Source organism: Homalodisca vitripennis, chromosome 8, assembly GCF_021130785.1.
Source record: "Homalodisca vitripennis isolate AUS2020 chromosome 8, UT_GWSS_2.1, whole genome shotgun sequence".
In the NCBI taxonomy this organism is placed as follows: Eukaryota; Metazoa; Arthropoda; class Insecta; order Hemiptera; family Cicadellidae; genus Homalodisca; species Homalodisca vitripennis.
The window spans coordinates 39,266,515-39,280,939 of record NC_060214.1 but is presented as its reverse complement, the minus strand read 5'-3'; the positions used below and the strand labels follow the sequence as shown (position 1 = coordinate 39,280,939).

At 29.7% G+C, this 14,425-nt stretch overlaps 1 protein-coding gene across 1 annotated transcript; it reads right to left on the bottom strand.

Annotated features, from left to right (window-relative positions):
* Nucleotides 1-468: 468 nt before the first annotated feature.
* LOC124367130 (neuroglobin-1-like) lies at nucleotides 469-9,585 on the bottom strand. Its single transcript, XM_046823784.1, has 4 exons — nucleotides 9,307-9,585; nucleotides 6,154-6,248; nucleotides 3,211-3,442; nucleotides 469-626 (listed from the first exon to the last, which is right to left on the bottom strand). Exons 1-4 carry the CDS (start codon nucleotides 9,352-9,354, stop codon nucleotides 486-488), a joined length of 516 nt encoding a protein of 171 aa, XP_046679740.1. The 5' UTR covers nucleotides 9,355-9,585; the 3' UTR covers nucleotides 469-485.
* Between the last annotated feature and the right edge of the window lie 4,840 nt (nucleotides 9,586-14,425).

Genomic DNA, 14,425 nt, shown 5'->3' with positions numbered 1-14,425 from the left:
ATATAATAATTATTTAAAGTTTACCCTTTACTAAAATAGCTGTCAGAATAATGATGATAACTGGAAATTTAATCTCTTGGTTCCAGCAATAATTGTATTTTGTAATTTATTAAAAATGAATACAGTTTTTAAAATATTAGTTAATCTTCTTCCTGCCTGACAAAGGTCAGAACTCTGTTAATACTTTACTTCCCATCTTAAAACACTATTAAATGAATCCTAATATCAAATACTGCATTGCTTGGTATAGAATTATTATTAATTATTAACTTCATAAACAATAGCTATTTAAGTACTAAAGTATTGACATATAAAATTAGTGCATTTCCATTTTAAGACTTAGCGGTGCTTAAAAACAGCCTAATGATAACACATTTAACTACAATTGACAGTCTATTTCGGTTAATCCATTGTACATTACAGTCTAGCAAGATTAATTAGATAAATAGAAAACAAAAACACATTTAATTGGTTTAGACTTTTATTCACCAAGATCTACCTAAAAAGAAATTGTTAAACTCTTCAAAAATAATTAATATCATCTTTTCTACAGCTTTTTCCTGGTCTTCCGTGTAACTAGATCCCAGGTCTCTTTTGAGCACGAACAAGATGACTTGTGCTAACATCTGAAATAAGAAAGTTTGTGAAACAAAACCATAGGATAGCGTAGTAAAATAGGGAAAACGGCCAAACACTTTTATACCTTATTAAAATATTTGATGGTGAAGCTATAAAAAAGAATACTACCTTTAGGAGGACAGAATCGCAAAATAAAAACAAATTGTTGGCATAAAACTGCTGAACGATCACAACAGCCTCATCAAGGGGTATGTATAATCCAGTGTAGCATTGTAGATAAATATTTGTTTCATACCTTAAAAAAATTATAGAATAATTAATTTTTGTGGAATCTTGGTAATAAATACCATAACAACTTTCACAACTCCCTTTTGGAGGGCAAGGATGGATTAATTTAAGCCCCTGTTTAAAAAACTGCAATTACAAACTGTATTTAATATTTAAATACACGATTTAGTGGCACAGTATATGTATTAAGAAATTTTCATCTTATCAAACTTAAATAATATGAATATAATACTAGGAAAAATATGATGCTTTAATTGAATTTTATTGATAAAACTTTAAATAGTCTTATTGTCATATCTGTTAAAATCTACAATAAAAACTTAAATCATATGAATATAACACCAGGAAAAATATGATGCTTTAATTGATTTTTATTGATAAAACTTAAAATAGTCCTTATTGTCATATCTGTTAAAATCTACAGTAAGTTAATAACCTTAATAGCTAAATACCCATATAACAACTTTTAAAACTAAATTTTACAACGGGCTTCTAGATATGCCGTTTTATTTACTGGATGAGTTTTTCAATATATCTTAACATACATTTTTAGCAACTGTAGACCATATTCTGTTTAGTTTTTAACATTGTAATCGCATAACCCTTTACTTTAGTTTATATTACAATAGTATCTAGTGTTTATGTGATGCACTAAAAGTAGGAATAATATTTTAGAATTAATTACATAGATCAACAACAATGTTTCTATATGAAGAATCTTGTATCACTGGTATAAATGAATCAAACATTTTCCAATATAACTTTTATTTTTTCACAAGGCCTTTCGGAATCAATGATTGCCTTGTGCAAAAATAAAAGTTATATTGGAAAATGTTTTATTAATTTTACCAGTGATAGTAAAATAAATGTTTATATAGATTTTCTTTAAGATAAGGAATGACATCAAGTATGTTTATTTGAAACCATCAAAGTATGTTAAAATATATTTTAAATGTTAAATTTTAATTTTTGAGTCTTGTATAGTCTTAAGAAATGTTTTGGATGTTCACCAGAGGAGAGGCAAGTTCCATTATCGAATGTGTGTGTGTGTGTGTGTGTGTGTGTGTGTGTTTTGTGTGTGTGCATTATATGTACATATACAATGTATATGAATGAGATACACACTGACAACCATATAGGCTTTTGGTGTCATGAACATTTAAAATAACTTTGTCTGATTTAAATTCTGTCTTAGTTAATACTGAAGCTTCCACAATCACTTACATTCTCCATAGGTTTGAGACTCCCAAATTATAAATAAGAAATGTATAAGAATCATTATTAGATTGATTTGGATAAATAATTAACTATTTAATCTGAGTCAAAAGATCGTTAATTATAAATTATAAATAGATTGAATTACTATGGAATAAATCAGCCACAATTATAACATTTATAAAAAACTGACCTCTTTAAATCATTAGAAAGTGAATAATTGTATTAACACATTCACATCACTACTATTATCTAATAGCCAAATCAAGTTGTATTATATATATATATATATATATATATATAAGTCAAAAAATCTTTATTCGTTATGTTACAATGATGTAACATTTGAATAGTATTAGTTTAAACTAGCTAAAAACTAATACAAACAAGCCTATAATAAAACTAAAATAAAACTACCTGATTTGCAAATCAAAATATTCATCTAATGAATATAAAGCCTTGTCTATCAAGTATGCCTTAAGCTTTCTTTTAAATATTTTATGTTCTGTTTCTTGTTTGGTAGCAAGTGGAATGGATTTAAGAAATTTGGATCCAATGTATGTTGGTTTTTTTGTGTAAAAATTTAGCCTATGGTGAGGTATTAAAATATCATTTTTATTACGTGTATTATACAAATGAATTACGTTGGTCATACCAGTATTTAAGTTTTTAATTTTAGAACACATAATTGTATCCATTATATATTGACCGTAGACAGTTAAAATTTGGAATTCCCTAAAATATTCTTTCACAGAATCATTTATTTCTAGTCCTAACATAATTTTTAGGTGTATATATATTATATATATGTATATATATTATATATATATATATATATATATATATATATATATTTGTTATTTGTGTAATGGTGATGTACAGTTATTTATGGATAATTAAGATAAAGGTACTCTCCCCACTCACAGATCATATAGTCTTCGTGGGGACTTTTCAATCTGTACATATTTTGTCAACTGATTGTAACATAAATAAGTGAATAAATTTAATTCAATTCAACTCAACACTCCAGTACCTCTCAAGGTGAAAATGATTTTGCTAGTACAGAGAAACTCATATTTGCAGAATATATGCATTCAGCCCTAATGTCTATGCAAAACCATTACTTACAAGAACATGGTCTTCACGTAGAGTTGTAACATTTTTCTTGTGATAAATAGCGAGCAAGCGAATAGCTTCAAGAATTCCTTCCGAAGAGTCCCAGTTTAAAATCAACCCACTCAGCGTTGGAATTAAAATTTGGAGCATGTGCTCTTGGAATTTCGGACTTGAGAAAAGGTCTTCATTTTTTCCCAACATTCCGAGAAAATAGTTCTTGATCTCTGGATGCTGTTCAAACAATCTGAAAGGCCAAGATATTCAAATGAACACAAACAATCATATTCTGGGATGCATGAGTGTTGAATCAATATTCAATCAAATTATGAGATCATTTCATCAGCCTGTTTCGATTTACAGTATTAGTGAGCTTTTGATTTCAAGGCTTTGTGGATTTAAAAAAAAACATACAGAAACGACTATGTGTCAATATAGATCCTATATTAGCCTAGGAGCTGAGAAAAATTTGTACTGCATAAGCACATAACATAGCTTTTCTTGAAACCAGCAGAGGAAGTTTGTCTAAGAAGGAAATTGTTCATTAACCACACTAATTCTGCTGGAGGTCGAAACAGTAGGGTATCATCAGAGTTAAAAATGTGAATGATGATTATTTTATCACATTTTTCTTAGCTTGATACACTTAAATATCTCAGACACATAAATAATAGTTATATCGTCGTCAGACAACTAGGAAACGACACTGTGTACGTCGCTACTTTAACGGTCTGTACAAGGTTAGCTGACGCATATTTAACATATATTTACATGTCTGGATGTTGAATTTATGTGTGCCAAACCAACAAAAATATTATCTGGGAAAACATTTCATTACATAGTTTTAACCCTTTTGATACCTTTTCACATTTCGATCATCACCAAAATTAGCATGGCTGATGATTATTGTAGGAGAAATTTCCCTTTCGATTTCAAGGAATACGGGCCGTGTAGTTATACAAGTTTACTTCTCGGCTCCTAGACTGTATAGACAAAATGTTTGGATGAAGTGCCATGATCATCACAGTGCATGACAAGAAAATGGGAAGGGTGACAGGTGTGTTATTATTACATGACCAGTTAGCCTTTCAGTTACTAATGTTACATTGAATTGCACTACAAGGTGCATGTATAAACTTTGCGAATTACCTTTAGGAGTTCAAATCAAAAGCGGACTTGAAAGTGTTGGGGAACACACCCCGCTGAAAATTAAAAATTTTAACATAACAGCTTGTTTTTATTCAAACTAATATTTTTTGTGTTTCTTATTCTTGATATATTTCATGATGAGAAGTTTCAAGATATCACACAATAAATAAAATAAATACTTCTCTTCCAGGAATGAGAAGAAACCGTAGGTATTAAAATGTAGGACAAAAAGCCTTTTAATACTTAAAGAACACAGTTATTCATCTCCCACAAATGTTTTTCATTTGCACCAATTCCCTTGAATTTTCACTTTAATTCAATTTTTTTTAATACGAGTATAACAAAACTCCTAGTTTTGTAGCTATAGTATACAAAATACTTATTAGAGTAGAAGTTTTTGTAATTTTCACAAAGTGTCGATATCTCTAAAACAAAACAACCTCTACCCTACCTCTAGGTCATGTTTTGTTATATGGACTAGTGGACTAGCTGGTGGCCTATCACCCCCTGAAATATTATCGTTGACTTATGGGATATCCTCTATATATTCTAAAATGGAGTACCAAACTTAGGGAATTGACTCAACTTATTAAAATAAAACAAAGATGTCTAAAAAAACATTTCCTACAATGTTTAATTTTACATTAAATTTGTCTGTTTGTATTTTTTATGTTTTATATATATTTTTATGTAACTATTAAAGCTATAAAGTTTAAATTTGGAACACAATACGCTATACTTATGACTTTATCTATATATATAAAAATGAATGTTTGTGTGTTTGTCCTTTATGGAATCGCAAAATATTATACAGACCATTATAAAAATTTGTATGTATACGTACCTACTATTAAACAGTGAAAATACAATAATTGTTTCCTCTCAATTAACTCCAAAAACAGTGGCTTGTTAAAAATATACACACAATATACATACTACCCATGTGTGGATACATTACATTCCACAAAAACTTCAACCTGTATAAAAGATTTGCTAAGGATGCGAAGTGGGCGAACTCTATCTCCGAGGACTTGGACCTCTTCCATGTGAAAAGTGGCCCCTTCAGGAATTGTCTACTGACGCTCCTTCATTAAATACTATCACACACGCACATCCACATACATGTGCCACATATCTAAATAAACATTTTCCACTATTAATTATTAATCCTTTGTTGTTTTCCTCAATCCTCATTTGTTATTGTTTTCTTGTTATTACAAAACTAAGCCCTTGTTTTGATTTATTGTTAATTTATTAATATTTATCAGTTGTTATTTTTTGTTGCTGTTGCAAGTGTTTGCCTTGCATTTTGTAATTTTATTGTATTTTAATATTGTTATTATTCTTTGATATATTGTTTTGTTAAATTGGCAAATTCCGTAGGGAATAAAGAATAATAGGATTTTCTTGGTAGTATGAAATTAAGCTCAGAATTGAGTTTGTAAACAAGTGATTGGGAAATAAAAAATGATTGCTGAATGAATTAAAACATTTTTAATCTAAATATTTATTGACCAATCCTTAGCATTCCAAAATAATGCAAAAGGGCAAAATATAATGATAAATAAGTAAAATCATATTTCTTGCTTCCACCTTTTCGGGGAAACAGAAAATACTTTTTAATTTGACTACCTATCACCTTCAAAGCTAGCATATTTCTTGTACATATACTACCAATCAAAACAGGAAGAGATATGTGCACATATCCTCAAGAGAAACGTTGATATAAACTTAATACAAAATTACATTGTAAGGACAAAGCTCTGCTTCTTATAGAGAACTCCTGATCGATGAGACAAGTTCTCTTACCTAATAAACACATTTCGTCCATAGGTCGAGTAATCCTTTTCCACCTCTTTCCACGCGATCTTTGCACACTCCTTTTCTCTTTCTGTTACTCTTCTCTGAAACAAATGATGATCTTCTTTTGGAGTAAAGTCAAAATATTTATATATACATATATATATGTATATATATATATATATATATATATATATATATATATATGAAATTAAATTGTATAAATGGCAATAGCCTTATTTAATTTCAATAAACATTGAATCGCAAAAAGTACTTGCTCCGCCGGGAGTCGAACCCGGATCTCTCACTTGCCAGGTGAATGTGCTACCATTACACCACAGAGCGCTTACTTTTTCCGAATCAATTATTTTGTATTTGGCCGTATCTGTCACATATGCGTTTAAATAAGCAAACTAACATATGATCGGAAGACCAAATACCTGTCAAACGACTTTTATTTACATTAAATTGTATAAATGGCAATAGCCTTATTTCATTTCAATAAACATTGAATCGCAAAAAGTACTTGCTCCGCCGGGAGTCGAACCCGGATCTCTCACTTGCCAGGTGAATGTGCTACCATTACACTACAGAGCGCTTACTTTTTCCGATTCAATTATTTTGTATTTGGCCGTATCTGTCACATATGCGTTTAAATAAGCAAACTAACATATGATCGGAAGACCAAATACACAAATATATATATATATATATATATATATATATATATATATATATTTATGTATTCTGTACACAAACATAGACACATATATAAACATAAAACTCTTATAACATATATGTATATATATGTGTGTGTGTGTGTGTGTGTAGAAAAAGGTCAACATATTAATATTAATTAACTATACGCTTCTTCAGGTCAAAACTAACAACATAACAAAACACATAAAATAATTAAAAACATGCATGTAAACAGATAAATAAATTAATAAGCGTAATATTCTTGAAATGATAAACGTACGTTCAAACTGTGGGTGTAAAGATGTGATGAGTGTTCAGATGATTTAAATTTACTATCGAAGATTTAATCCATAGGGAAATTTAGATTTTGTGACAATTTAACATGCTTGTTCTAAATTTCTTAATTTGGATGTATTTGAATTATTCTTTATTGATCGTGTTGGTTTTACTGTATATAAATGTTCAAAAGATTCTTTGTGTATTTTACGATGAATTACTAATGGTTTTGATTCATCATTATGCTTAAAATCATAACGTTGACCTGTCCTTATTCTTAAATTATTTGTTGTATATATATATATATATATATATATATATATATATATATATATATATACAGGGTAGTCCAGGAGGAAAGGAAAACATTTCAACAAGTGATTGTAAACCTAAAAACAGACAAAAAGTTAATATAAATATATGCCTAGAAATGTTTTGTTAGTGAGATAAGGCTAGCGAAGGATTTCACCCAGATTTCCACTCTAAGGATGAAACAAAACTGGACTGAAACCACTAGAATGATAATTAAGACAAACTTTTTATTGTTTCAAATGAATTTTGACCTGTTATTAACTGGGTGCCATAGTCTCCAGACCATGAAACAAAAAGATCAAGAACCTAATTAAGTAATGAAGAACATGATATGATGAGTGCTTTTATTCATAATACTGAGTACCTCCTCCCTCCCCCCACATCCTACCTTCTATAAAGATCATGCTCATTCAACTTCTATGTGTTTTAGATTATGTTGAAAGACAAATAGTCACTTAGAAGTAACTTATAATGACTGTGTGAAACTAATCATTGTAATGTTAATGGTAAGAAAAATTGTATATATGTATATATAAATTGCTGGAATAAACGTTATTCATTCATTCATCTTTACAGTGCTATTATAATAATTGTATCTTGTGAAATAGAGTGAAATTTGACATTAAAAATCTATACCATAGAAATGTTGATGGGAAAAATGCATCTACTGGAATAGATAGTTTTTTATTTACTAAACCAACTTTATTTTTAAAACATTAGGCAAAATATTATAGAATATAGAAATTCATAGTTTTCATTATTAAACTTCAGTCTATGGACTGGCACTGAAATATTTCTTGTATTATAATTATCTGTTGTACACAAAGAAATGGGTACTTTGGGATTATACCGACCACACCAGTATGAAGAACACAAAAATAGAAATTTATAGAAACAAACATGATAGAACGAAAAAACAACTCTTCAATTACAAAATTACAAACTTACAAGCATTTCCAGGTATTGTGATCGGTATTGTTGTCGCTGTTATCTTATCTTTCTCGAGAATCCTGATTACGGCAGGCCGCGCGGCATCACGTGATTTGCACGGTACATAATTACCTTTCCATTACAATTCAATTTATATTTCTGATTAGCCCCTCTAGAATTTGATATTTTACTGATAGGTACTATCTCGAGGGATGTTTTTCTTTCGTCGACATCAGCGCGGGGCAGCACCGAAGGTGCTGCCGAAGCCCGCGCTGATGGCCGGAGGCACTCGCATTTTGGGTGGCGGAATGTGATCAAGAATAAAAACAAGTTTTGAGTGTTTTTTAAATAAAGAGTTTAGTTTGGTAAATGTTTGTTTTTGTTGAATTTTTGTGTTTGGAGAAATGTAGAGGTAAAACACGGAAGTACAACAAAGCGATGCACCAGCTGAACGGGCGGCGAGACTCTGCAATCACGTTATCTACTAGACGCTCGACTTTGACCTCTGTCTGAGGATGGGGAGGGGTTTGCGATAAGACAATTCCTGTTTTATATTGACGAAATATTGTTCTACGCTAATCTAGTAATCAGTAGAAACGAAATGTGAAATAACGATTCATGTCTGGGTGTGGTCGGTATAATCCCAAAGTACCAAGAAATGGAAGGTGGCCTTATGTATGGAATTACAGCATAGATGCTATAAAATTATGAGGATGAAATATTTTTGGAATCATGAGATTACTTGAGATCCAATACCATTGTAACAATACTTGTTCAATGGCAATACGTATATAAAAACACGTTATAAATGGTGGAGAGGAATCTTAAAATGGACATTTTCATAAAAACACTTGAATTTATGGATATCATTACAATAATTCCATATACAACACATATTAAATATAAGAAAATCTTAATCACAAGTTAAAAATAAACAAAACTTACAATTCTTCTAATGGAGGATAGTTTCATACCAGATGTCCCTTCAGCCATTGTATTATTCCATCTTGAAGTCGACAAAAATGTGTGCAGCTAGTGTTGTGTATATATTATATTTCTCACAGAGTTATACATATCATACTTGTTAGTCTGTCATTTATTACTGAATTAAAAATTCTGACTTTGATATCTATTACAGTCAGTGCTACGTTTTTGATTTGGTGATATGTCCTATTGTTTGTAAACACAAGATTTATCACAATACTAAGTAATAAACCAGCTGATCAATATTTTTTCTTAAAATAATGGAAGTTAAAAATGAAAAATAAGTCATACTGGTAAGACTACAAAATACAGAGTTAAAAGTCAATGTTAATAATCATTTCCAAAGATTAAATATCACATATATGATATTTGATATATGTTTTCTTATATAGTGGCATCATATCTAGCTCACTGGAAACAAACGTTGTTAGTCCCCATTATTTACTACATGGCACCAAAGTCTAATTCATCAATAATTACGTTGCTGAACTAAAACTTTATACATTTTGTATACACCGTGTTTCTAGACATTTATGATAAAATTGTCAATTGATTACACTGTTATTCATTGCCAAACAATGTAAATAGTCTCATAAGATAACATGACTGATTCAAATCATTTATGTAATATAAACATAGATAAATGAAATAAACATATGAGTAATTAACTGTCACATTGTGAATAAATCATACTGATAGCTGTTTAATGATGAACATCATAAATAATGTACAATTATGATTAATCTTCTTCATTCATCTCAGCTATTTCTTTGGCATTGAGAATGAAACACATTCAGCCAATCACAAACGAGGTACTGCAACTAGCACTGCTTTCGGTGTAGTAATATCTAGTACCCGTAGCCATAGAAGAACAAATTAATCATGGTAAAGGTCACCATATTCATACATGGGTCAACCAAGGCTAAAGTAATTCATAATGTCATATTTCTAAGGGGACCAAACGCAAACCTGAAACTTGATTGACTTGTCCAGTGATGCAACAAGAATTTTGTCAGGAAGTTGGGGGGTTTGAGGATCCCCCCCAACTGCTTGGTCGTTAAACTGCTTGGTTGTTAAATTGTAACAACCAAGACAACATTCAGATTAATTTTACAATTATGCATCAAAACGTGCAACATTTACCCTCACGGTTGGAAATTTTAAGAATTAATTTGGACGAATTAAAGCCAGACATCATGGCAATTTCTGAGCACAAAATGAGTGAAAACGAACTAAATATATTACAAGTTCCGGGTTATAATATATGTTCTTATTATTCTAGATCTTCAGTGGGCGGAGGAGTAATGATATTATCCAAAACACATCTCAATACTAAAAAATTAATAATTCCTTCAGTTCAAAATTTGTTGATTGACAAAATATTTGAATGCTGTCTGGTTGAGGTATTACTAGAAAATTTTAACTGTGTATTATGCTGTATCTACAGATCCCCAATACCAATGTTTTTCCACAATTTTATGTCAAATTTTGAAGTTTTATGTTCTATTTTAACTAACAAATACAAAAATGTAATATTAACTGGGGACCTGAACATTAATGTTTTAAAAAGAGATAATTATTACAAAGACTTTGTGAGTGTACTTAAATCACACAATTTAGAATATAAAGTTGACTTTCCGACAAGAGTAACATTACAATCAGAGACAGCTATAGATAATATAATTAGTAATATTAAAGATTATGAACAGCAAGTAACAGCACTCATAACACACATCTCAGACCATGATGCTCAATTACTTGAGATTTTTAACTTACATATAAAAAAGAAAATTTCAAAAAAATATTGCAGGAATTTTAATCCAAATAATATTGTTACCTTTAGTAAATGTTTATCTCAGGAATCCTTTATGGAGGTATATCAGTCAACAATTAACACTAAGTATGAAACCTTTTTAAATATTTTTATGTACCATTTTTGTAATAGTTTCCCAAAACTTATGGTAGATATCAAAGATAAAAAAATTGATCAATGGATCACTGACGAAATAAAATGTAAGAAAAACGAAATCCATCAACTTGAAAAAGAATTTAGAAAAAATAAGGATGAACATTCTAAAGTTTTAATCAAACATTCCAAACAAGAATTAAAAAACTGTATAAATAGGAATAAGAAACATTTTTTTTATAATAAATTAAGTAATTCTAAAAACAAATCTAAAATGACTTGGAATCTGATTAAAACTGAGATAAATAAAGAATCAACTGCAAAGCATAATATTAACATTGAACAAGATGGAATTTTAGTAAAGAACCCTATTCAGATAGCAAATTTATTCAATGATTTCTTTGTATCAGTAGTTGAAAAATCTGTTTTACCAAAGATTCCTCAGGGTAATAGTAACTTACTGTTAGAAGACAATTTTTCAACCCAATCTAGGTTTAAGTTTAAAACCATAACAGAAGAAAATCTTAAAAAAATAGTTAACTCCTTTGAAAATAAATTTTCTGCTGGCAATGATGATATTTCCATTGATATTGTAAAAAAAGTCCTCCCTGTTATATTGAAACCCTTATTGCATGTGATAAACTCTTCTATTATCTCTGGAATATTCCCTGAATCATTAAACATTGCTAGAGTAGTTCCCATTTTTAAAAAAGGAAATCCTAATGATGTGTCATGCTATCGTCCTGTGTCATTGCTACCCATCTTTTCAAAAATACTTGAAAGAGTTGTTCACTTTCAGTTAGTAGATTATTTAGTAGAACACCAACTCCTAGATAAAGAACAACACGGTTTTCAGTCAGGTCGATCAACAATTACTGCAGGAATTGAGTTCATCCAAACAATAATCGAATCAGTTGATAAAGGGGAAAAAGTTTTAGGTGTATTTTTAGATATGACTAGAGCCTTTGACAGTGTGTCTCATAAAAAACTTTTAAAGTCATTAGAAAAACTAGGGATTACTGGAAAACAATTGGAATGGTTTGAATCTTATCTCAAAAATAGACAGCAGTATGTTGAGATTGAACATTCAATATCAGAATTTTCAGAAAAATACAATTACATCCACAAGTTCAATTCCCAGAGACGAATAATTAAACATGGTGTGCCGCAGGGGTCTGTCCTGGGACCTCTCTTGTTTCTTTGCTACTTGAAGGGTTTACCTGGAGCGATCCCTGTTGGTAGTACTATTTGTTTGTTTGCTGACGATTCGAATATAACAATATCAGGAGACACTAAAGAAAATGTTGAAGTTTCATCATTTATTACTTTGTCAATTGTCAAAGAATTTTTGGATCATAAAAATCTCCTACTAAACTCAAGTAAATCTAATTTTATATCATTTAGTACAAAACAAACAAGGAATAAAATAAACCCACAAGTAGCTATAAATAATGAAATAATAGAACAAGTTGAAGTAACAAAATTTTTAGGGCTTTTAATTGACGAAAACCTAAGTTGGGATAAGCACACTGATCATGTGGTAGGCAAAATGTCAACAGGCTTATTTGCTCTGAGACAATTGGCAAAGTACTGTAGCTTGGAAACATTAAAAATAATATATTTTTCTTTAGTTCACTCACATCTTGCTTATGGGATAAGCATATATGGAGCAACAAAAAAGGGAAATTTAGATAGAATTTTAATACAACAAAAGAAATCATTAAGAATTATGTGCAAATTAAAAAGAGAAGACTCAGTTAAACATCTTTTTGCTAATCTAAAAATATTAACTGTATATGGGCTCTATATTTTAGAAACTATGACTTACGTAAAACAGAACTTTGACCCGATTTTATCTGAAAATAATCATATTCACAACACTCGATTAAATAGACAGGTTGAAAGACATCATTTAGATTTTTTTAAGAAAAAAACTAAATATATGGGAACAAAGTTTTTGTATATGCTACCAAGGCATATTTTACTGGAAAATAATTTATCTAAATTCAAATCTAAAGCGAAAGATTATTTAATAAATTTATCTCTTTATTCGCTAGATGAATATTTTCTCAGCTAGAATTAAGCAATTCTGACCTAACTGTTGTAAGGAATCTAGGAGGGGCCATTCTATGTTTGGTATAACATAATATATTTTAATATAAATAAAATCTATATTAAAGTCCTATCTAGTATTACGTCTTGACCATTTGTAATTTGACGCTATTTATTGTACCTTTGTACATAATATGAATAAAGAATGTTTGAATCTTGAATCCTTATCCAGAAAATTGCAAGTACAAGAGTCAAAAACGAGATATCTGAACTTAAATTCAATAAGTTTTTATTTTTATACTTATATTAGTTTTTTTATTTACTGTTATGTCCACAACTTTTAGAGGATTTGATTAATGTTTTATATGTAAGTATTTATATAAATATAAAAACAACTATACATATTTGAGAAAATAAAACATTTTTATTGTTTTTATACCATCAATCATAATTACAAACCAAATTAATCATTACTCTTTGATTACATTTTAGTTCAATTGAATTTAAAAACCTGAATGAATTCTGTTAATAACTCATTGAATGAATGGAAACGGAAAAATAAATATCAAGCCTATACAACAAATTATGTTATTTCAGTCCTCTTTGTACTCATCTGCACAAGATATCCATACAAGTCTAAGCACAGTCTACTAGACCACCATCAGATTTCATGGTTCTGCTGGTATTGGTTGTGTGGTCATATCGCTTTGTCTGTCGTTATGTCAAACAATAACTCTGCTAATATTATGAATTGTCCTCTTTTATTCAGTTTGAAAAACGCACAAAATGCAGAAATTACCGGCAGCTTCTTGAAGTCGACAGTGACGAAGTAATTAATGATGTAAATGGTATAGGTTTTTTTAATGAAATAAGGACTAATGTTCATGATGAATAATAGTCTGCGTTATCATGAATGCAGTTTATTCTGGGATTTTTCCTGACAGATTTTCTGCTAAAAGGAGTAAATTCTGTGAGGTATTGTGAAACTATATTAAAGCTTGGATACACCATTTAAAACCACCTGCGAAAACTGCTCCTTAGTAGTGTCCTGCTTCATGATTTTTTTATACCGTATTCTGATGATGGAGACCAGTTGTTTCTAAATTTGACAGAGGTAAGGAT

Bases quoted from the DNA above. Each gene is read 5' to 3' on its own strand.
- LOC124367130 (XM_046823784.1), bottom strand. From the start codon at position 9,354: ATGGCTGAAGGGACATCTGGTATGAAACTATCCTCCATTAGAAGAATT. The intron at 6,249-9,306 runs GTAAGTTTTGTT...CATTTGTTTCAG, and splicing joins TATCCTCCATTAGAAGAATT to AGAAGAGTAACAGAAAGAGA. The intron at 627-3,210 runs GTAAGTAATGGT...TTCTTATTTCAG, and splicing joins TACGTGAAGACCATGTTCTT to ATGTTAGCACAAGTCATCTT.